Consider the following 24,754-nt stretch of genomic DNA (forward strand, 5'->3'; position numbering starts at 1 on the left):
AATATAACAAAACAGTAAGAAAACAATATATTAGATGAAGATTTGTAGAACTTTTGTTGGTAATCAAATTAAGTATGTAAATCAAAGCATTACATACCTACTAGACTAGATTACTAGATAAATAAATCTACGCCAAAAAATCATAATTTAAAAATAAAAATCGAACCTAATTTGGGATTTCTCTCTAAAATCCGCATTCTTGAGAAAATAAATGTATGTATTTCAACCTAATCCAAATGTATAATTACAATATGATTATAATAAAAACTACTTACCAAATTAGAATGAGTTTTCCTTTACTATTTACAAAGGCAGTATAACTATTAACTAACTTTTGTTTGTTGTTTCTTTTCACACAAATTTTAAAACGCAACAACCATAAATAATCGAACTACAGCTGTGCCACAGCCGCCATATTGAATAATTTTTGACATGTCATTTGAACATCCAATCAGAACAAAGTTATAATGCGCATGCGCCCGGTCGCTAGGTTTTACCATATAAAAATTTACCCTCTATCGCCGGTAAAGAAGTATAACTTCAAAAATAATTTTATAGAAATGCACATATTTTATTTATACAAGGTACGCTTAATTGTCAGCTGTCAAACAAAATTTTATTTTGTTAAGATAGGTTGATTTTTCTTTGCTATAAATTTTTTTTAAATGATATACAGGGTGTCGCAGACTAATTTAGCCACCCTATATCTCTTAAACGAATAGAGATTTTCGAATGGACAAAAAGTGATATATTCTACTTGTAATACACTTTAATATGGCGTACAAAAAAATCATCCCCTAAATATTCATCCCTTAGTTACAACCCCTAACTTTAATTTTTTTAATAGCACCCTGTATATTTTTTTATAGTTTTGGATGTGGTATTTTATCGTCTATTCAACACATGTTTTGCAAATAAAATCGGTTCGTAAATAACCAAGAAACTATCAGTTTATTTTTGTTAATTGTGTGTCCCAGACTAATTTGTCCAGGCTATATTTCTTAAACGATAGAGATTTTCGAATGGGACAAAAACTGATCTATTCCATTTGTAATACACTTTCATGTGGCGTAGGAAAAATTCATCCCCTAAATATTCATCCCTAACTTACAGGGTGCTATTAAAAAAATAAAGTTAGGGGTTGTAACTAAGGGATGAATATTTAGGGGATAATTTTTTTTCTACGCCATATTAAAGTGTATTACAACTTTAATAGATCAATTTTTGTCCTATTCGAAAATCTCTATACGTTTAAGAAATATAGCCTGGATAAATTAGTCTGGGACACATAATTAACAAAACTAAACTGATATTTTCTTGGTTATTTACGAACCGATTTTATTTTCAAAAAATGTGTTGAATAGACGACAGAAGACACCATCCAAAACTATAAAAAAAAATACAGGGTGCTATTAAAAAAATTAAAGTAAGGGGTTGTAACTAAGGGATGAATATTTAAAGGATGATTTTTTTTACGTCATATTAAAGTGTATTACAAGTAGAATAGACCACTTTTTGTCCCATTCGAAAATCTCTATTCGTTTAAGAGATATAGCGTGGCTAAACAAGTCTGGGACACCCTGTACATTTATCAGCAATCGAAACTATATAATTCTACAGTTTAATGTGTCTTGCCCATCAACAGTTTCTTTTCGTTACCTTCATAGGCTGGCCAGAGTATCTTCAAGCTTCTATTGACAAGTGTGGTTCAAGAATTAGATGGTCCTTCATATAAGATGATTCGTGTTCAAATCTTTCTAAAGCGTTTGGTTTGAGATGTATCAGGTAGCATCTACCACCAAGAAAGTCTGTTGGACTGTTTTGGATTTTACTCCTTGAGAGTTTTTGATTCTTAATTGTTATTCTTCATTTGTGGAAAGATGTTTGAAGTTTGTGAGATAATGATGCGACGTTAGTAATACGATATCCTCAGCAAATATTCCTGTGATCATTTTTCTGGTTTTTGATAGTTTGTCTGCATAAAGTTGTTTTTCTCCCATTTGGTAAGTATTCTTTTTTAAAAATGTATAAACATTTTCAATTTCTTTGCAACACGAAAATGCAGCAGCTGCATAATACTCTGGTTAAATCGGAGAGTGCAGGAAGAGTCTATACCGGTTTCGGAGGTCTTTTCCCCCTCATCAGTAGTCCCATATCCTCTTCTCTCCGATTTCCTCAGGTATCATACTTTGGGCCTTCCTGAGTTGCAAAGAAAGAAATGTCACGGATGAACTAGAGCCATCTACCGAAAAACAAAGTAAGTTATGTGCTAAGCAGGTGGAATACTTTCTTTGGTTACACCTCCTGAGATTTTCAAAATTTATAAATCATACAGGATGCCGAGGAAATTAAGATGAAAGAATTTTAAATAATTCACAACTCATCTGCTCAGCGTGGTAAAAGCTCCAACAAGAAAGATTCCTTAATACTCAAACAAAAGAGCAAATGAATTAAAAATGTATAAACATTTTCAATTTTTTTGCAACACGAAAATGCAGCAGCTGCATAATACTCTGGTTAAATCGGAGAGTACAGGAAGAGTCTATACCGGTTTCGGAGGTATTTTCCCCCTCATCAGAAGTCCCATATCCTCTTCTCTCCGATTTCTTATTCGAATTATTCTAATTCTCCGATTTTTTATTCTAATTCCGATTATTTAAAATTGTCTCATCTTAATTTCCTCGGCATCCTGTTTGATTTATAAATTTTGAAAATCTCAGGAGGTGTAACCAAAGAAAGTATTCCACCTGTTGTCAATCTGGTGGTATGGGAACGATATTTATTGTCGTTTTCTGTGCTACTTCTATTGATAACTTACTTTGTTTTTCGGTAGATGGCTCTAGTACATCCGTGACATTTCTTTCTTTGCAATTCGGAAAGGCCCAAAGTATGATGCCTGGGGAAATCGGAGAGAAGAGGATATGGGACTACTGATGAGGGGGAAAAGACCTCCGAAACCGGTATAGACTCTTCCTGCACTCTCCGATTTAACCAGAGTATTATGCAGCTGCTGCATTTTAGTGTTGCAAAGAAATTGAAAATGTTTATACATTGTTTATTTTTAAGTTTTAAGTTGTTTTTCTCCCATTTGGTAAGTACATATCCTTTTTTAGTTCTTCCTTTTTTTTATTATTTCATCCATGATCACGTTGAACAGTATAAGACTCAGAGAATCCCCCTGTCTTATCCCATTTTCAGCTTCAATTGGGTCAGTTAGTTCTTCTAATTTTACTTTTATTGTGTTGTTCTGGTGGATATTTTCAGTCGTTTTACTTATTTCTAGAGGTACCTCTCTTTCGTACAATAAATGGATGGCGTCCTTTAATTCCACCCTGTCAAATGCCTATTTAAGGTCAATGGAACATAAATGCCGATTTATGTTTCGTGGACCTTAAAAAGGCATTTGACAGGGTCAAAATAAAGTTTTCTTTGTTTCTTTGTGTATCAACTGACAATTATTACTATAACTTATATAAATAAACAAATAGTGAATATTTTTAATTGTAAATGTACTACTATCTGTTCCTCGCTTTATGTTTTGTTGCGTGCATATGTAGGTATATTGAAATCTCCTTTTCCGTGATAAGAGGTGTGCCGTTTTTGAACATGCTATCACTGTATATTTATTTCTTTACATTTTGTTACAACATTAATTATTTTGTAATTAACTAGTCGTAAGCCAGTCAACTATTTAGTTGTATATATTTAATTCATGATGTTTATGGCAACAGGAATTTTGATGTTACGATGTTAAAACTTGGTGGAACATATTTGTTGTAGTTTGTTTTGACAAGACAAGGACTGTTTGGATATTGTGTTAATGTTTACGTGTGTATTTACAATGTTGATAAATAATTATAGAACATTAAAAATCTTTATGAATTATTTAGAGGTTGATACAATCTTTCCAAATAATTGCAAACTTCTTTTTTCCCTTCCATTGCATCAGTTTTTAGTCTGTGATAACCAGGCGATATTTTTATTTTGGATTATGTGGTGGAAACTATCGAATTTTTTCTTGCTAATTATCATGAGCTTAGTCTTCTTTACGTTTATATTGAGTCCATATCGTTGAGTGTAAAGTGTAATTTGTGATTTTGACCATAAGTCAGCAAATACTTGATTGTAACCTGATTGTAATATCCTGTTGGACATTGACGTCTTGTCGATCATACACTTTATGAGTGGTATGTAATCTACTATGAAATTATTTGTTAAATAGATGGAGAACTAGTAACCGAAATCTGTGTTTTTAGTGGGAGATTTTTATTATAATACTTACATAGTTCCATATTGGTATCAAAACCATTAAGCCCACACGTTAACTAAGTTAACAAAGTGAAAGTTATTCTCCAACACCAAATTGTTCTATATGGTCCACATAACGTTCAGAAAAAAGTCACACCATTTTGGGCGTCGGGTTTGGGGGGAGAGGGGGAAGAAATCGGTAGATTCGTAGTTTTTTACGTTTTTCGTCAATATTTCTCAAACTATGCCGTTTAGCATGAACAACCTTCTATACAAAAATGTTCTACATTAAATTTGAAATAAAAAAGGCCCTATGCATAATCCTTCTAAAATGAACGGTTCCAAAGTTACGGAGGTAGTGTAGTATAATTGGTCCAAAAAAAGGCCGAACCCAAAGATCCAAAGTAAAAGTTTTCCTCCAACACCAAATTGTTCTATATGGTCCACATATTGTTCAGTAAAAAGTTACACCATTTTGAGCGTCCGGTTCGGGGGAAGAAGTCGGTAAATTAGTAGTTTTTTTACGTTTTTTGTCAATATTTCTAAAACTATGCTTTAGCGTAAACAATGTATACAAAAATGTTCTACATAAAATTTAAAACAAAAAAGGTCCTATACATAATTGTTATAAAATCAACGGTTCCAGATTTACGGAGGGTGAAAAGTGGAGGTTTTCGATACTATTTATATGTTTTGGGCAATTTATAATATTATTACTGACCAAAGAAATTTTCTTTAACATGATTGTGTTTTGTAAATAAAATTTGCTATTTCAGTGGCCGATGGTATAATTGGTGAATTGGTGATAAGCCCTTGAAGAAACGTCAACCTCAGCACCCAAAATCATTATCAATGGACCGTGATAGTCGTGACGTCAAAACGTCAAAAAAAGTTTTCCAAACACGTTGTGTCTAGGTACACGCTAAAATGTACGCAAATAAAAAAGTTAAACTTCATCAAGCTAGTGACTATTTAGCGTGGGCAGTGACTGTATATTTTGATATACTACATTCGCTCTCGCGAGATTTTTTTTGACACTGACGTTAGTAATTTCTTTTTTGAAAAATTCAGTTGTCAGAAGTGACTGGAAATTACTACAAAACCAACGCACCTGCTCATATCCAATATTATTAATAGTAAACAGACATAAAAATAACATAAACCTTACGCCAATCAATATTTATTTATTTAAACCATTATTATGTATTGATAGCAAATGAGAAAATTATTTATTGTACAAAATAAAAATATTTTGTAGAAATAAACTTCACAAAATTTTATGAGATTAGTAGACACTCCCACTATTTCTAATAATTCTTCTTTTTTTAATGAAAGATTAAGTTGATTTGAGTTGATTTTAGCAGTTAATAGTGTGAGGTAGGAATTTTTGTGTTGTACGTTTCCTATTCCGAATGTCTCAAAAAAAATCTCGCGAGAGCGAATGTAGTATACACGCTATTTTGATATGTTTAGTGTTTGTTTGATAGAAAAATATTTGTTATGACGTTTAATTCTACCTAACTTTTTTATTTGCGTACACGTTAGTGTATACCTAGACACAACGTGTTTGGAAAAATTTTGACGTTTTGACGTCACACTATCACGGTCCATTGCCCAAATAATATAAAAAGTATCGAAAACCTCCAATTTTCACCCTGCGTAACTCTGGAACCGTTGATTTTATAATAATTATGTATAGGACCTTTTTTGTTTTAAATTTCATGTAGAACATTTTTGTATAGAACATTGTTTACGCCAAAGCATAGTTTTAGAAATATTGACAAAAAACGTAAAAAAACTACTAATTTACCGACTTCTCCCCCCGAACCGGACGCTCAAAATGGTGTAACTTTTTTACTTAACCATATGTGGACCATATAGAACAATTTGGTGATGGAGGAAAACTTTTACTTTGGATGTCTGGATTAGGCCTTTTTTGGATCAATTATACTATACTACCTCCGTAACTTTGGAACCGTTCATTTTAGAAGGATTATGTATAGGGCCTTTTTTATTTCAAATTTAATGTAGAACATTTTTGTATAGAAGGTTGTTCATGCTAAACCGCATAGGTTTAGAAATAATGACGAAAATCGTAAAAAACTACGAATTTACCGATTTTCCCCCCTCACCCCCCAAACCGACGATCAAAATGGTGTGATTTTTTTCTGAACATTATGTGGACCATATAGAACAATTTGGTGTTGGAGGATAACTTTCACTTTGGATGTCTGGGTTTGGGTCTAGTTATACCATACTAAGGCCAAAGAAACCTACAGAATCTGACAATAGGAGACTATAACATCGAAAGCGTAAATTTTTTTACATTATCTAGGTTCACTAGTTACCGCAGATAACAATGTCAGTGAAGAAGTTAAGAGAAGAATCCATATTGCTAATAAAACATATATACTATATTCGCTCTCGCGAGATTTTTTTTGAGACATTCGGAATAGGAAACCTACAACACAAAAATTCCTACCTCACACTGTTAACTGCTAAAATCAACTCAAATCAACTTAATCTTTCATTAAAAAAAGAAGAATTATTAGAAATAGTGGGAGTGTCTACTAATCTCATAAAATTTTGTGAAGTTTATTTCTACAAAATATTTTTATTTTGTACAATAAATAATTTTCTCATTTGCTATCAATACATTATAATGGTTTAAATAAATAATTATTGATTGGCGTAAGGTTTATGTTATTTTTATGTCTGTTTACTATTAATAATATTGGATATGAGCAGGTGCGTTGGTTTTGTAGTAATTTCCAGTCACTTCTGACAACTGAATTTTTCAAAAAAGAAATTACTAACGTCAGTGTCAAAAAAAATCTCGCGAGAGCGAATGTAGTATAATAGACTAATTAAACATCTAAGATCTAACAACATCACGAGAAAAACCAAATGCAAAATATACAAAACCCTGATAAAGTCGGTCCTCATATATGGATCAGAGACATGGACACTGTCGAAAAGTGTATTATTTTTTATATTATAATCTTCATTAGCTTTATGTTTCCTTTCCAAGCTTTGCGTGCAGGAATTGTTTGGATATGTGAATATCTACCTACAGTGTATTTAGTAATTGTTTAAAAATCGTTGGTAAATACGGCTGCACACTTGGTGACTAAAATATTTTGAACACAAGTTACGGTAAGCAGTTATTAGCTATGTATCGCTGTTCTGATTCTTCTGGAACATTGTAAACAATCGTAGAAACATATTTATACATTTTTAAAGTTGGTGTGAGTCAAGTTGTCGCTAATATCTAACTTAAGCAAAAAAATCTACATATTATGGTTTTTTTACTACAAAAATACTCTTACGTCATTCAAGATTTCTGACGTCAGAACCCCACAGCGTTGCCAAAACGTTAGAATAGTAAATACATGTGAGGTATTTTCCAAATGTCAACTTGACACATTTATGTACTATTCTAATGTTTTGGCAGGCGCTGTGGGATTCTGACGTCAGAAATCTTGAATGACGTAAGAGTATTTTTGTAGTAAGAAAACCATACCTCTATTTGTTCGTTTAGAGTAGACCAAAATTAATTGTTTGAAAGAATTATATGTGTTTCTTTACGTTCTTATTTCCAATGCCGCGCCAGCAGATGGTAGCGCCTGTGTGCAAAATATTTAATGGCGCCCAAAAACATAGGTGTAACCAGGGGGGGGTTGGGGGTTATAACCACGCCATTTGGATGTACTTTGAGCTCTACACCATTACTATTCCTATTATTTTTATTATTACTATTCCTATTATTATACTATTACTATTCTCAGGGACTTTTGACCCTCGATAATACTGTAATATTTCATTCTGCGTTTAAACTTTTCAAAAATACTTAGTTTTCTCAGGATTCGCAAAAATTTAATGCGTTTAAAAATAATTCGAAAGAAATTTTGCGCCTACGGTCTTAAAATGGATTAAAGTATTATACATTTTTGTAAACAGTACTTCAAAAGCTTTTAAATGAGGCGTCACATGATGCACTTTCTCATCTAAAAAAAATCAAATTTGTGATAATTTTGTTTTTTTATTTAAAAAAAAAAAAAAATTTTTTTCCTGGTTTTCCCTTGTGATTTACTATGAAGTCTCTAACGCGAGAATTTTACTGTCGTTGCATTTGGTTGTCTTTTTAAAGACAGATCACATGCTATAATTTTTTGTGACGGATATTCTTGAGTTGGGGTTGATTTCATGTAATCGAATGAACTATCTTTCAGTAAGTCGTCCCAGGAACGCAACTCATAAATATTGGCAATACCATTTTAAAGTCTTCTACTTTAAAATGTATAATATAATATGTCTGAATTGCCAATATAAATGAGTGAGATTAAATAAATTATTAGAAGAATTTTTTTGCTTAGCAACAACACTTTTGTTTATTTTAGTAATATTTTGTATTTTGACAACGGCACCCGATTTGGGCGTCGAAACGTTAATAAAATTATTTTTTTCATTTTAATTGTGGCTTATTTCCCATATAAATAATTAATCATCAAATTTGTGCCTGTCACCTGAAGAGGGATCGCGTAAAGTTCGAAACATTGATGGTATAATATACTATGAAAATTTTAAAAATCGAGCTGTCCGAGAGTTTTGCTTATGTGCTAAAAATAAATAAGTTAATAAGGGGGTAACACTTATTACAGCGCACTGTATATGCCGAAATTATTTTAAACACTTTAATGTCCGACTGGTCTATTATTTGACAAATAATGACATTATTTCGAAGTCTATTAAGTACGATATAACGCCCAAGGGCGTGTTATTGAAAAATAACGCCCTAGGGCCTATTAAATTTAAATAACGAGTTAAATACTGTCAAGTTGACAAATAAAACTCTAAGTAAAACTATGGTTACCACAATTACAACTACAAAATGTACTTATTTGAAAACTAATTAATTCAAAATTCATTCAAATTTTTTGCATATAAAGAATAATTTAGTCGGACATTAAACGTTGAAGGCACCACGGGTATTATAATAATAACGCTTTCGGTCAACGTACCTATATACCTCGGGCCGAAGGCCCTCGGTCTATACACCATTGACCTCAAGCGTTATTATCCTTATAATACCCTAACTTAATAACTATAACGTCACTGTGTTTGTTATTAATGTTATTAGATATGTTTTACAATCTCACCGGAGGGACCGCAGACATTCGGATACAAGACGTCGACTTTGCAAAGTAACAAGACACTTACTCAACACACACACTACACATGACACTAAGTATCTCATGTTGTGACTGGCTAATTGACATAAATAGGTCTGGATCCCGCGTATGAAAAAAAAGTTGATTAATAGCAAGCTGAAAATTTGTTAATAGCTTAAGGGTGTCTAGTCGGATAAACTTTGATATATGGGAACACTGTAACAAGGGCAGTTTTAATTGTGGAACAGGTTAAAAGTTTGGAACGGTCAGAACACGAAAACGGCACATTTATTTTGTCCGACAGAACAGACTTAAACTCTCCGAACAGAGATTAAACTCTCATGCAAAAATCAGACTGCTATTTATCACCTGTCATAATTCCTGTCATTTGACATATTCTACATGTTCCACTCATTACAAAGCCCATTTGGTGATAAATAGCAGTCTGATTTTTGCATGAGAGTTTAATCTCTGTTCGGAGAGTTTAAGTCTGTCCTGTCGGACAAAATACATGTGCCGTTTTCGTGGTCTGACCGTTCCAAATTTTTAACCAGTTCCACAATTAAAACGTCCCCTGTTCCAGTGTTCCCATATATCAAAGTTTATCCGACTGGACACCCTTAAGCTATTAACAAATTGTCAGCTTGCTATTAATCAACGTTTTTTTCATACGCGGGATACAGACCTAAAAGTCCATGCCATTAAAAAAAATGTTTTACAATGAATTAATCAAATCAATGTTATATGTACCATAGTCAACGATGTAATAAATCTAATATAATATGTTATTATATTTAAATTGAATGAAGAGTTTCACTTAAAACAACTAACCACTAACCGGATTAGTACATTCAAGATACCTATTAACATTAACAGGAAAAAATAAATCAACAATAATATTCGTTGTGAATTTCGAACAGTAATAAAGTATTTCTTAGTCTTAATTCTCGGTACCTAAGGGTTCCAATAATAAAAGATGAACTTTGGTTTATCATAGAAAGAACAGTTCAAATAAAAACCTTTCGATTTTTTATGATTTTCTTTTAAAAAGCCGCATATCTAGGCCATGGTCAATAACAACACATGGTGTCAGCCTGTCACTTCCCTCAAAAACATAATGCAAAAGTATTTTTTTGAAAGGTTACGCTTGTTAAAGGTTTTTCCATTTTAAATCTTAAATTTCATGTACTGTAACTACAGCCTACCCACTGATGATTATACTTTACATAAAAAAGAAAAGATTTAAAAATAATTGAGTAATACTAATAATGGTAGGGGAGCCTAAGCTTGGATTTTTGCAGTTACTCGAGCGCGTCAGATTATCATATGGGGAGAAACCTGGTGCCCTGCAGATGTACCTCTACCATATATTGGCTCTTAACACAGGGGATTTCGTTAAGGCGGGCCCGAAAACAAAATATATCCTTCAAAGTACTCGAAATTGTCAGATTAAGATAAAAAGTAAGTTAAGTATATGCAAAAGAGTGTATATTTAAAAAATCTGACGATTTGAGCGAGGCGTAAGATGGGCGAGTTAAAAAGTTTCACAAAAGAAAAGCGAATATTTCGCGAAATGAACGTTAGATCGAAAAACTAAAAAATACGTGTTCAATATTTTTCAAAAATCTATCGAATGATACCAAACATCACCCCCCACGGAGAGGGGTGGGGGGTAAATTTAAAATTTTAAACACAAATCCCGCGATATTTCGCAAAATAAACATTAGATGGTACAAAACACTAATTTAAAAAACCGAAGGGCGCCTATTTTTGCTAGTTTTGCGATAGTGCGCCTTATACCCTAGCGCCGGTACTGACTGATTATTGGATCTGAGATTTACTTATGCAGGGATCCAAAAACTTACAAGTTAAAACAAACAATAATACAGTAATGCTGTCCCGACTTAGCGAACCCAAAATAACGATTTTCAAATCTTGTCGATTCGTCATTTGTGGCAAGGTCGGTAAATGGGTAAATTTGGCACGTGTAAAATATTTGTAACTACTATAGTGGCGCCCCTTAATTGCTGGCGCCTGTGTGCGTCGCACACATTGCACACGTGGACGGCGCGGCCCTGCTTATTTCTCTAAATTATTTTTTTTTAAATAATAATTATTCTGATGTACAGTAGTAGTTGATTAATTAACAAGGTAAATGTTTATGTTTGTCATAAATGTATATTATGTCGCTATTTATTAATTTAATAAAAATAAAATTAAAAAATAATCTTTGTAGGTAAATTTTTTTGTGTAGTTTTGAGGTAGTGATTAAATTACTTGCAGATTATATATGAAATAGTATACATATTTGTTAAGTACATATATATATATATATATATATATATATATATATATATATATATATAGTGGCTAAAACACCCCCGTGGGGGTAGCGCCGCCTTCACAGGCTCTCTAGATCCATGTTTTAGAGGTGGATCAGTCCTCCATTCTTCTTTTCTTAGACTGCATTACATATCCGGTTCCAGCTCCTTCTGTCTCTTGCTCTTTCTTCTGCATTTCTAATTCCCATGTCCTCTAGATCTCGCTTCACCTCTTCCAGCCATTTGGACCTCGGTCTTCCTCTTCGTCTCCTACCGGCCGGAGACCACTTTGTTACTATGTTTACTATCGCCTCTTCTCCTGCTCTCCATACATGCCCAAGCCATCTCAATCTTTGTCTCTTTATTCTCCTGACTATATCTTGCCCCTTCAATTCCTCATTTATTTCATTATTTCTTCGACTCCTGTATTCACCTTCTGCTGTTTTTATTGGTCCTAATATTGCCCGAATTTTTTTTCTCTCAGTTCTTCTCAAATTTTCTTCGTCTGTCTTGGTCATTGTCATCACTTCTGCTCCATACATTAATGTCGGTCTAATTAATGTTTCATAGAGCCTTAATTTTGTTGATTTTGTTAATATCTTGCTTTTTATCATTTTTTTGTTGGCTTGGAATGCTCTATTTATTGCCAATGATTTCTCTTTTATTTCGTTTTCTCTTGTTCCATCATTTGACAGCATGACTCCTAGATACTTATATTTACTTACTTCTTCAAATTTGTATCTTCCCACTTTGACCTCACTATTGGTAGGTTTTTTTCCTAATCTTAACATTTTTGTTTTGTTTTCGTTAATACTCAAACCCACTGTTTTTCCTTCTTGAATGAGTTCCTCTACCATTTGCGTTAATATATCTCTTCTCTTTGCCATTATCACGACGTCATCGGCATATGCTACAATTTGACCTCCTCTATTTCTGAGTGTTCCTTTGTTCATTTTTCTGGTAATATATTCTATTGCCATGTTGAATAATGTTGTGGACAAACTATCACCCTGCCTCACTCCTTTGTTTGTTTCGAACTCTTCTGTTTCCCCTATTTGCGTTTTCACACTCACTCTGGTATGACTCATCGTCATTTTTATAAGTTTTCTTAATTTAAGAGGTACCTGTAGCGTTTTTAGTATTTCCAATAGTTGCTTTCGTTTGATGGAATCAAAAGCTTGTCTAAAATCTACGAAAAGTATTTCTAAGTTTATGTTAGATTTGTTCGCCTTCTCCATTATTTGTTTTAGTATGTATATCGCATCTATTGTGGATTTTCCTTTCCTGAATCCACATTGATATTGCCCTATCTTATTGTCTGTTGCTTCCTGTAATCTTCTTTGTATTATGGTTGACAACACCTTATATACTGTACTCAGTAATGTTATTCCCCTGTAATTTTGACATTCTTGTTGGTTTCCTTTTTTATGTATCGTTATTATTTGCCCTGTTTGCCATTCTTTTGGCATTTTCTCTTCTTTCCAGATGTTCCAGAGAAAATTCCAGATTTTCTCTTGTTTCCAGAGAAAATTCATGGAACGTCAGTTAGAGGAAATTGAGGCGGAAAGTAAGACTCAAAACACCAAGAAATTCTACACAAAAATCAGAGAACAGAATAGAGGTTTCAAACCAAAAGTAAGTGGAGTTAAAAATAAACAAGGGCAAATAGTAACACAAGATCAACCATATATGGAAGTCTGGATGGAACACTTCAAGGAGTTATTGGCAGAAAATCAAACAGAAGAGATTACAGAAATGGAGGAAGAGTGGGAAAATAATGGAACGAATGAGCCAACACTCGAAGAAGTAATCGAGATAATTAAAAATAACAAAAACGGAAGAGCACCCGGGAAAGACAACATAAACAGCGAACTCATAAAATTAGGAGGAGAACCGTTGCATAGGGAAATACACAAACTGATAGTAAATTTGTTAAGTACATACATATCTTAAAAAATATTGTAGATTCTTTTATTTCCTCAAGTCATTAAAGCTTTAGAATGTTGAATTTCTACTTTCTCTAATACACTTCTTGCAAACATGGAAAATGGCCTCATTAGCTAGGCTAGACAGAAATGGATTTAAGAAGTGTGAACAGATTAATAAAATAAATCTTTGAATTAGAGTCAAATATACAGTTTGTTGTTTGTATAATAGAGAAGTTTTCTTGATGGAAAACGTACGAAACTTATAGACATAGGCAACCGAATAAAACAAAGAAACTTATTAAACCCTATGCTCTTCAATTTGAATATTTTGGCCATGTTACGCGACATCCAGAGATATATAATATACTTCATTTAATAATACAATGCAAGGTAGATGGAAGAAGAGGGCCAGGTAGAAGAAGAACGTCATGGCTTAGAAAACTGAGAGAATGGCTTAACAGATCCTCTGCAGATCCTTTTCCGAGCTGCCGTCATTAAAATTACTATAGCCAATTTGATAGCCAACGCTCGATAACCGAGCACATGAAGAAGAAAAAGATGCTCTTTAATTTAGCCAGGAATGAAGTCATAAAAAGTGTCAACACAGGAAGAGGACACAGAATATAGAACAAAATACTCTTCTTATGCAGGCGACGTAATATTGATATACCAAAATGAAGATAGTTTACAATGACTACATGGATTCAGCACAAGGGCAAAAGGATTTAATATGGCGATTTCAACCCAGAAAACCAAAACGGTCAAGAACCAACTTTTGATTAAATGAAATAAAATACCTTGGGGTTACACTGTTCAGATATGGAGACCTGGGGAGAGAAGCAAGAGATCAGATACAAAAAGTAAATGAACTATGGCGAAAATGACATTTTAAAACTGAGATGGAATCAAGAATTTATAGTCATTGTGAATAATGACGTATAGATGAAAAAAAAACATAAGAGGCTATTGAAAACGGCGGAGATAAGAATATTGAGAAAAATTAGAGAAAATACTCTGAAACATCTTGATATCCTAACTAACTTAGTTCAATTCAATTCATGCTTTCATACGGCGGCGTTATGAAAGTTTTGTTCCACTATGACATGTAAAGTATGACTTGTAGCAATAATTTCTGCAGTGCAAATTTGGTCATACTTTGGTTATCTGGCAGGAATGCATAGGAGGTACAGTTGAACCAGATTACGCATAGACGTGAATATACTGTGCGTGCTATCAGTTTTCAAATTACTGCACAGAACCACAGCATAATAAACGAGACCAGCAAGGACACTCCCAGATGCCGCCTTTGAAGTTGAAAAGTACAGAGTCGCCATTTTGTGCGTAGTACATCTCTGTGGTGATGTGATGTGTTTGTTCATCAGTGTTGACGATGTCACTAATGAAATTATATTAAGCCACTGCTAAAATGATCAGATTTTGCCAAAAATTATGTTAAAATTTTTGATCTTGGTAGTTTCTAAGGGTAATAAAAATACATTAAGAAAAAAGTTATTTTATTCAATTTGTTAATTCAAAAATACTTGTAAGAAAATTATATGTAATATATGATACTATAATAAAACTACATCTGGAACGCTTTCAAATAAAATTTCCTCATCCTCATCTTGTGGAAATGAAGACTTTATGCGATTAAAATATTTTAACATTTTTTGTCTGTTTGAAAGGAGTAACATTCTTTTACTCCTTCACTTTTGCTAACACTAATTTAATATTTGCTCACAGATCGCATTTAAACGTCGACAGACAACGATATCTAAGAAAACGTGATTTTTTTTATTTCTGCATTGCTGTAGTCTCAGTTATTGCACTAACTTTATTACCCTTAACAGATTCTTTTTGAATATTTTATGGAATTTCTGCAAATATATACAATCGCCATTCATCGTCAATATTTTGTGCTATGTCCCAATTATTGACATAATTCCCACAGGCATACGTATAAAATTATGTTAAAATATATTTATTATTAGAATGTCATAAAAGTTAAGTAAATCTGGTAATTATGTACAAATCGGCAACACTGTCGATCTTCTACACTGTCTGGTACTACGCGAAAAATGGCCGACGATCTGCGCAGTAATAGTGCGCGAACTTTAGTGTCACTGCTGTTGCGTTTATTATGCTGTGACAGAACGCTTAGTTGATCGAGAACCTATTAGCTATTTATGTGGATAGTTTCACTGTAGAAGCAATTTTGCTAATTTTGCCATAATAGTGGTTTTGAATCTTGTAATTGTTCATTTAATTCAAAGATATTTCAAGATCGTGAAATAAAATTCATTCAAGGAGAAGCAACTGCTGATAAACCTATTATTGACTTGATAAAAAAATAAATAAAGTACAGGAACTTGTGGCTAGTATGTATAACAGGTAATTTGATAACTAATCTAATAAAAAGAATAATAAATTAATTTGAGATTTTTGGGTAGCCTGTTCACGAGTTTCTGTGTAGCATCAAAAATGTTGTAAAGGAGGGCAGAAATGAATACCATATTTCGACGCCCCGCTGGATTATTTGGGAGTGCCGCTGTATGCACGCCACTGATATCTTCAATATTATCACTTAGGCTTGTAGTGGGAGCACGCCAAATAGAATTCTATTTTAGTGACGTCACGTTGCATAGCAACCGTCGACTCTCCCATTATGAAATTCTATTTTGTGACGTCAGCAAAATAGAATTCTATTTTCTGTGACGTCACTAAAATAGAATTCTATTTGGCGTGCTCCCGCACCTGGGCCCTGGGATGAGAGCACGCCAAATATAATTCTATTTTGCTGACGTCACAAAATCGAATTTCACAATGGAAGAATCGACGGTTGCTAGGCAACGTGACGTCACTAAAATAGAATTCTATTTTACGTGCTCCCACTACTGGCCTTTTCACCTCCGGATAACTAGTTATCGGGAAGTTTATCTGACAGATTTTCATATAATCTGTCAGATAAACTTCCCGATAACTAGTTATCCGGAGGTGAAAAGACCGGGCCTTAATATACTTAATGTCCGACTGGTTTATTATTTGACAAATACAGTGGAACCTCGATTATCCGTCTCTCCATTAACCGTCACCTCTGTTAACCGTCAGGGTCCGTACATAAGTTGTATTGACTACAGAAGTAAAACATGAGTCAAATTCATTTTGTTTGAGCATTGCGATAAGTCGATAGGCCAGGTGAAATTCGCTGAAATGTACAGTTTTGCTATTACCATATTTTAAGAATGAATTAACTGTTTTAATTTCGTGGCCTAAAGATGACATAAAAGAATGGTTAATGTGTGATGAGGACACAAAAAGCTATCCATTGTTGACAGATGATGAAATCGTTGAAATGGCAACAGAGGCGGAGGAAGCAGATTCAGAAGCTGACACAGACTACAGCTGACAAATTGATTAGATTGTACGAACACAAATCTCTCTTATATTGTCAAACAAAACATACAAATAAAATTTGAGAGCTGTACTAAGAATTTTTAATTTTTTTAATGTTCTGTTAACCGTCTTTTCGATTATCCGTCATATCCTTGGTCCGGTGCCCTGACGGACAATCGAGGTTCCACTGTACTGACATTATTTCGAAGTCTATTAAGTACGATATAACGCCCAAGGGCGTGTTATTGAAAAATAACGCCCTAGGGTCTATTAAATTGAAATAACGAGTTAAATACTGTCAAGTTGACAAATAAAACTCTAAGTAAAACTATGGTTACCACAATTACGTTACGACTATTTCTGGTAAATGTACTTATTTGAAAACTAATTAATTGAAAATTCATTCAAATTTTTTGCATAATATAAAGAATAATTTAGTCGGACATTAAACGTTGAAGGCACCATGGGTATTATAATAATAACGCTTTCGGTCAACGTATATACCTCGGGCCGAAGGCCCTCGGTCTATACACCATTGACCTCAAGCGTTATTATCCTTATAATACCCTTGGTATCTTAATAACTAAAATGCGACGCGGTATCTAAAATATCTATTGATATCTCCTTTTTTTTAGAATTGCTTGAAAGACATAGATCTGTGTTTCAAAACTGACTATCCAGTGGATCTCATACCGAAAATTTACTTCAGGAAGGCGGATTGTTTCGTCGAGACTGGCCAGAAAGACGATTTCGATAAATGTATCGGGGAAATACAAAAGTTTCTTAGTATAACATTAGTCGACGATAGAGGTAAGTCAGGTCACTGACCATTTTCAAAATAAAAACAGGAATTTCTATAAGTATTACACCAGTCCAAGATAGCGAAAAGTTCGCGCAGCTCTATCAGAAAAGGAAGAATAAGTCCGAGATAGAGGTCTTCAGCAGTTTCAGTACATTGTTGGCAAATCTTGTCCCACAATTTGTTTGTTTGTTCTGAAGCCGGCTTTTTCCTTCCTAACATTGGTTCCACATTGTTTTTCAATCGGTTGTCTATAATTATTGCTGTGCATTTATTTATGGTATCCAGAATGTATGCAGAAGTGTTTACCTCCAGTTTTTGCAATATCTTTTGTCACTCTTGCCGTCATCGTCATCCAGCTCGAAGGACCATGTTGGGAGGCTGGTAAATAGATCCCACATGTATGAAATTATTAAAAAATATCAGGTTCTATAGGTGCTGGTTCGCTGTGTACTTAAGGTATATGTTGTCTTAGAGAAATTATTGACATACCTCGTATCTGTGAAATCCTTAATCTGTTAGCTGATAACTTTAGTTTTATTGGTTATTGATGAAGTATAATTTGTAAGTTGTAGAAAAACTATCTAATTTTTAGATAAACACTTTGAAAAATTAGAGCAGATGAAAAAGTCAAAGATAAAATGTAAACCGGCTGAGATACACCGTGATAATTTGAATGATCTTCCCGAATTTAGCGAAGGAGAAAGCACGAATTTCGCATATGCCTCTTCAAAAATTAAATTGGAGTAAGTATTTATGATCAGGTTTTTATTAATACAAATAATTTATCAAAAGTTAACTAGACTATCTGAACGGGAAACAAATAAAATCTGTATACAGAGAGGAGTACGGCAAGGAGACACCGTCTCTCCAAACTGTTCACGACACTTCCTCTTGATGCAGAAAAATCATGACAGATACCCAGGTAGAAGGATTACCTAGTATTTAAGAATGTTGTGGATCAATTTTTGTATGACAAAAGACAGTGAAGGTCTTGATGAAAAAATATAGTCAAAATAATGTTTGTATTTTCAAGATTCTGGTTGCCCCATGAGCCTAAATATTCATTTTCCCCTTTTCCAACCTGGACTATTTTTCTGAGAATTAGGAAGAACGAGAAGAAAAAGACCTAGAAGACAATGGCTTACTTGGTTAGGGCACAAAATAAAGGAAAGTGAAGTGAAATCTCAACCAGATCTTAGGACTTGAAGTCCTGTAGCTCTATTATATGTATATCTATCAAATAAAAACACTTTTGAATGTTTTTTGATGTTTGTTCTTTTATGATGTTAATTCTTTGTCTTCTTTTTAGTTATGATAAAGAAAAAGGCCGCCACGTAGTTGCAGCGAAAAACATCACAAAAGGAGAAGTTTTGTTCATAGAAAAAGCTTTTATATTTGCTCCAGTTTTCAAAGAAAGCAAAGAATTTTATTCTTTCAAGTGCTATAGCTGTTTGAAAGATATCATCAGCAGTGTTCCGTAAGTATTAACTAATGCTAGTTTGTCTATAGCGTACAAAGGTCTAAAATAAAGTAATTCTTCTGCTTTTTCTTCAGCCTGTTTGCATCTACTCCTGACAAAGGCCTCCCCACTTTTGATTTAATGTCTAGTCATTGTTTTTGTGGTCTTTCTCTACTACGACTGTAATGGCGTGGTCTCCAATGTACAATGATTCTCGTCCTTCTTTCGTTGTTTTGCCATGCCACGTGTCCTACCTAGTTCCATTTCATTTGCGCAATGCTTCCAATTATATCTTCCAACTTTGTACTGCTTCGCACCTTCTGATATCGTATATATGCTCTCAGAGATACTCCTGGTATAGCTCGTTCGATCGCCCTCTGTGTTGTTCTTAATCTAATAACTGATAACTCTGTAAGTGTCACGGTCTCCATTCCATGGGTCATAACTGGTATAATAGAACTATTGAATACCCTTTTCTTTAGATTTATTGGTATCTTTTTGTTTTTAAACACAACACTGAGTCTTCCTACTGCTATGCTGCCCAAATCATTGGGATTCTTCTAGTTATCTCTGCTGTTTGATTCTGTTTGCCTAGTTTGATCGTGTGACTTAGGTATATATGTATACTCTTTTGTATATATTCTAGGTATTGTTATATAATTTTTATGGGGAAAATTTAGAGAATTCATTTTATATCCTAGACCACAAGATCGTAACTTTTCATCGCCTTGTATATGGCCAAATTTTGTAAATACTATAATTAGTCGTAAGCAGTGTTTCGTGGTAAAGAGGAAAAGTGTAGTGATAAAGATTCTACGAACGGACTTAACAATTCAAAACAATGGAACTAAATTACGATCGGTTTTAGAAAGTGGATGTATTCGCGGTTGGAATGAAAAATAGGACGTTTCTAAATGGTTTCCTCGAAAGCAACGACGGTAAACAGATTTGTTTAGTTTTAGACTAGAGGTTTTTATTTTTAACGATATAAGAAAGAAGTTAATTTTAATATCTCCTGGAAATTTGACAAGACAGAAAATTTGTATACAACACTATTCGTTCTTAAGAAATGAAAGTAGGGAGGTATGTTGAGAGCATGCTTGTGATTGGCGAAAGAGACCGATGGAAGGAGAATAGGATGTTTGAGTCTGAGTTTGATGAGGGAAAAAAGTTTTACTGTGTAATTAATATCTGAAGAGACCAGTCGAGTTTGGAAAGTAGTGATTTTGGGTAAAGTGGTTAATTTGGTGGCCGTGTAAGCAGATTTCTGTTGAGACGAAATCGTGATCGAGTCGAGAAGTAAAATCTCGTGTCTGAATAGATTCCAGTTTTCTGTCTGGCCCGAGTAGCCAGTTTGTATCAATTTTGCACAAGATATCGAGCTGAGAGAAAAAATCTTGGAATTATAAAGTTTGATATTGTTTGTATCGAGTCAGAGACTAAATTGAGGAGAGATTTCAAGCGAGTGCTGTTTTGTTTGGGAAACAGTTTGGACAAGAAGAACAGTTGCAGCATCCGAGGAGCACGTGTGGGCGAAACGAGGACAACACAATCCATGAGAAGAAGTTAAGAAGATAGATAAAGTTAGTCAGATTATTTGTGAAAAGAGAGAGTTTGTTTGATATTACATACCATATTTGTTTTTTGTCAATTTAACAGTTTTATACCATAATTTATTCATTCATAAATTCATAGAGGACATAAGTTATATATTTAAAAGGTGAAAATTAAATTTTGTTTTTTTTTATAATAATAAGAATAGTCCACCGAAACATTTAAATAATATTTTGTTAAAATAAAAGAAGATAGTAGAATTACAGATTATTTTTAGTAGATAAAACATTTTTATGAAAGAACAAAGTTTTAGCATACATTTTGAATCTTATATTTATGCTATAGTATATGAATAAATAATATTTATAAAATTTATATGATTGTGAGCATATTTATTTTCCTTTGTTTTGTGCTGGATAAAGTATGCAACGCGAAATACTAGAAGCCACAAACTAAAGGTGATATATTAAAATCAATTAGCCCTGAGAATATTTTTTTATTGGAAAGATTTATTAAATTTTGGTTTTGTTTCCATGAGTAGCAATTAAAATAATTAATTAATTAATTGAATTGATAAGATGCTGATCAATCTCATAACTGAGATAAAATATAGAGCATAACAGTATATATACTGATTTGTCATCACTTTTGTTTTATTTGATTTCATTTTGCTACATTTATTTGCATAATTGCATTGTCGTATATGTATTTTAGGAGTATTCTATTAGTCTGGGCTGATTATCGGAGAATAGGCCATTTTTGGGAAAAGTTATTTACCAGCAATTTTGTTGCTGGAATCGAATTATAAGATCCTATATATTAATAATATAGGGTGTGCAAAGTCCTCAGATAGTGTGCTACTTTTTTTATAAACAAAATGGCGCCCGAAAATCGCGTTTTTTTCAATTATTGCTCTATAACTCCGAAGATTTTAACTTACAACAAAAACACTCAAATAAAAATTCATCGCGATTAAATTCTGCATAGAGATGTGTTTTTCCCGATCTGCTCCGACGAAAATTTTCCTCGGAAAATGCGGGTTTTCCCAACAAAATCTTTAATTTTCAAATAAAGTTTTAGATAAGTAATTATCTACCAATAATTAAATAATTTGGTGACTTAAAACCCTTCTTGGTTTAGATTATAGTTCCAGAAGCTGGTGAAAATTAAACGAATATTTTAGCAACAATTCAATTGTTAATTAATAATTTACGGTCGCAATAATAACCAAAATAATTATGATACACTGATCAAACTTTGAAATCTTATAAATATGAGATGCCTATTTAATATTTTGTCGACAAAATATAATTTTTTTATTTTTTTGCATAATCTTTAAATGTTTAAAAAAAATAGTTATAAACAAATTAACGTTTCTCAAAAAGTTTTTATTTTATTATAATTTTAAAAAATAGCTAAAATGCGCATTTCAAATATCTTGAAAATGAATGCTTTAAAACTTTTTTGCAACCATTTGCAAAAAAGTTATGAAACAGCAAAGTAAACATACGATTACTATGGTGTTTATAATTTTTTTTAATTCTTTCAAAGCGTAGAAGTGAGTTTAAAGTACAAGCTAATTATTTACAAAAAATAACGATTATCAGTTTAATGGTTATATTTTAATTAAAGATTATAAATATATTTTTTTGTAATTTACACGCGCGAAAGTAGAGTAATACAGAACTGTAGCTAAAATATTCACTCGGAGGGACGATCGGCCGCGCGACGTACACTTTTAATAAATAATGTATATGCTGCGTGTCAGTCGCTTCGAGTGAACATTTTAGCTCCGACTCTGTATCAGGCCTACTTTTGCGCTAAAAATTACAAAAAAAGTATTTTTAATCTTTGATTAAAATATAACCATTGCACTAATTTTTGACATTCTTTGTGAGTAATTAGATTGTACCATAGACTCACTTTTAAGCTTTGAAACAATTAAAACAAATTATAAACAACGGAGAAAACGTATATTTACTTTGCTGTTTCATAACTTTTTTGCAAATGGTTGGAAATTTTTTTTAAAGCATTCATTTTCAAGACCTATGAAATACGCATTTTAAGTATTTTTTAAAATTAGAATATAATAAACAATTTCTGAGAAATGTTAATTTGTTTATAACAATTTTTTTTAAACATTTAAAGATTAAGCAAAAAAATGAAAAAATTAAATTTTGTCGACAAAATATTAAATAGGCATCACACCTTTATAATCTTTCTAAGTTTGATCAATGTCTCATGATTATTTTGGTTGTTATTGCGACTGTAAATTGTTAATTAACAATTGAATTGTTGCTAAAATATTCGTTTCATTTTCACCGGCTTCTGAATTTATAATCTATACCAAGAAAGCTTTTATTTCACCAAGCTATATAATTATTAATAAATAATTACTGGCCCAAAAAAATTATTTGAAAATTCGAGATTTTGTTGGGAAAACCCACATTTTCCGAGGAAAATTTTCGTCGGAGCAAATCGGGAAAAACATGCCTCTATGTATAATTAAATTGGGGTGAATTTTTATTTGAGTGTTTTAGGTGTAAAGTTAAAATCTTCGGAGTTATAGAGCAATAATTGAAAAAAGTACAATTTGTCGGCGCCATTTTGTTTATAAAACAAGTAGCACACTATCTGCGGACTTCGCATACCTATATTAATAATAAATAGGATCTTATAATTTGATTCCAGCAATTAAATTGCTGGTAAATAACCTTTCTTTGTACTTTACTAATTAGACCAGCGTATTATAACTATTTTTTTTTCAAAATTTAAAGATTATGCAAAAAAAGAAAAATTTATATTTTGTCGATAAAATATTAAATAGGCATCTCAACTTTATAATCTTTAAAAGTTTGATCAATTTATCATGATTATTTTGGTTATTATTGCGATCGTAAATTGTTAATTAACAATTGAATTGTTGCTAAAATATTCGTTTAATTTTCACCAGCTTCTGGAATTACAATCTATACCAAGAAAGATTTGATGTCACTAAGTTATTTAATTATTGATTAATAATTACTTACCTAAAACTTTATTTGAAAATTAGAGTTTTTGTTAGGAAAACCCGCATTTTCCGAGAAAAATTTTCGTCGGAGCAAATCGTGAAAAACATATCTCTATGCAGAATTTAATTGCGGTGAATTTTTATTTGAGTGTTTTTGTTGTAAAGTTAAAATCTTCGAAGTTATAGAGCAATTATTGAAAAAAATACGATTTGTCGACGCCATTTTGTTTATAAAAAAAAAGTAGCACACTATCTGCGGACTTTGCATACCTATATTATTAATATATAGGATCTTATAATTCGATTCCAGCAATAAAATTGCTGGTAAATAACTTTTCCATGAATTTTGCTAATTAGCCCAGAGTATATATCTAAAATCAATCCTTGCGTTATTCATTTCTATGGAATTGAGTTCTATGGAATCGAATGTCTTAATGTAATCCACAAATGCCAAATGAAGAGGTTCATTATATTCGTTACACTTTTCGATAAGTGTCATGTTTGTTCAACAGACTGGTAACGATCGAATCTATTTGATAGTCTGTTGGTAATTGTTTATTAAGCAGTTTGTCCGGATGTGGTAAGAGGATTATTGGTCTGTAATTTACGGATTTGTCTTTGTCTCCTTTCTTGTGCTGTAAAAGTACCTGCGCATTTTACCAAGAGGTATCGATTTGTTAGATATTACTGGTTGGCCTAATATTATTCATTTATTCCATGTCTTTTTTCTCTCCTTTATATTTTTGTTGAATGGTATAACCTTCAAGTTTGCCGCAGGCAAACTTTGGTTACGCGATATTGTCAAATCAATCGGGTTTCAAAGGTTTTTCTGTTTTTTATTTGTTACCTGTTTCACAGAAAAAATGAC

At 32.7% G+C, this 24,754-nt stretch overlaps 1 protein-coding gene across 1 annotated transcript in view; it reads left to right on the forward strand.

Moving 5' to 3' along the window:
• LOC126890885 (SET and MYND domain-containing protein 4-like) overlaps window positions 1–24,754 on the forward strand; it is a 76,207-nt gene that overhangs the window by 26,364 nt on the left and 25,089 nt on the right. The window contains exons 4-6 of the mRNA XM_050660034.1: window positions 17,697–17,871; window positions 18,456–18,606; window positions 19,173–19,340. Coding sequence (XP_050515991.1) covers window positions 17,697–17,871; window positions 18,456–18,606; window positions 19,173–19,340 — 494 coding nt within the window. The remainder of the gene's footprint in view (window positions 1–17,696; window positions 17,872–18,455; window positions 18,607–19,172; window positions 19,341–24,754) is intronic.

This window comes from Diabrotica virgifera, chromosome 9, assembly GCF_917563875.1.
Source record: "Diabrotica virgifera virgifera chromosome 9, PGI_DIABVI_V3a".
Taxonomy (NCBI): domain Eukaryota; kingdom Metazoa; phylum Arthropoda; class Insecta; order Coleoptera; family Chrysomelidae; genus Diabrotica; species Diabrotica virgifera.